This window comes from Ursus maritimus (genome assembly GCF_017311325.1).
Source record: "Ursus maritimus isolate PB19 chromosome Y unlocalized genomic scaffold, ASM1731132v1 scaffold_Y3, whole genome shotgun sequence".
NCBI lineage: Eukaryota > Metazoa > Chordata > Mammalia > Carnivora > Ursidae > Ursus > Ursus maritimus.
In genome coordinates this window covers 158883-159412 of record NW_024423336.1, presented here as the reverse complement: position 1 = coordinate 159412, position 530 = coordinate 158883, and the positions used below count along the sequence as shown (strand labels likewise).

The window sequence follows — 530 nt, the reverse complement described above, 5'->3', positions numbered from 1 at the left end:
CAACAGTTCTCCCTTTATTTCTAATTTAAATGAAAATGATCTTTTTATCCTTAAATTTTTATCAAGCCTTGTTGCAGGACTGTTCTCTGTTTAAATAAAGCAGGGATTTAATTGTACAAGGTTTTAATTTTAATTTTGTAGCTGTTATGTGGTATCAATATAACAAAATTTAGTTAAGTTGTATTGCTACCAGTTGTACTAGTTTGACTAACTTTAGTTTTATAAACTTCTTAAGAAATACAAAGTTGAAATATGTGACATATCTTATTTTATATCAGGAGTGGGAACAAAAATTGACCCCACATTGTGCCGGGCTGACAGAATGGTGGGACAAGTACTTGGTGCAGTTGGAGCTTTACCAGAGATCTTCACGGAATTGGAAATCTCCTATTTCCTACTTAGACGGCTTCTGGGTGTACGCACTGAAGGAGACAAGAAAGCAGCAAAGGTAAAGCCTTTTTATCTTTTCTCTTTTTTTTTTTAAGATTTATGTATTTATTTTAGAGAAGGAAAGGGGTAGTGAGAACTGA

The 530-nt window shown here is 33.2% G+C and overlaps 1 protein-coding gene across 1 annotated transcript in view; it reads left to right on the top strand.

The window, feature by feature from the left end:
• LOC103679222 (eukaryotic translation initiation factor 2 subunit 3, Y-linked) overlaps positions 1-530 on the top strand; it is a gene marked incomplete at its 5' end in the record, with an annotated part of 21485 nt that overhangs the window by 9755 nt on the left and 11200 nt on the right. The window contains 1 exon segment of the mRNA XM_008708730.2: positions 279-448. Coding sequence (XP_008706952.2) covers positions 279-448 — 170 coding nt within the window.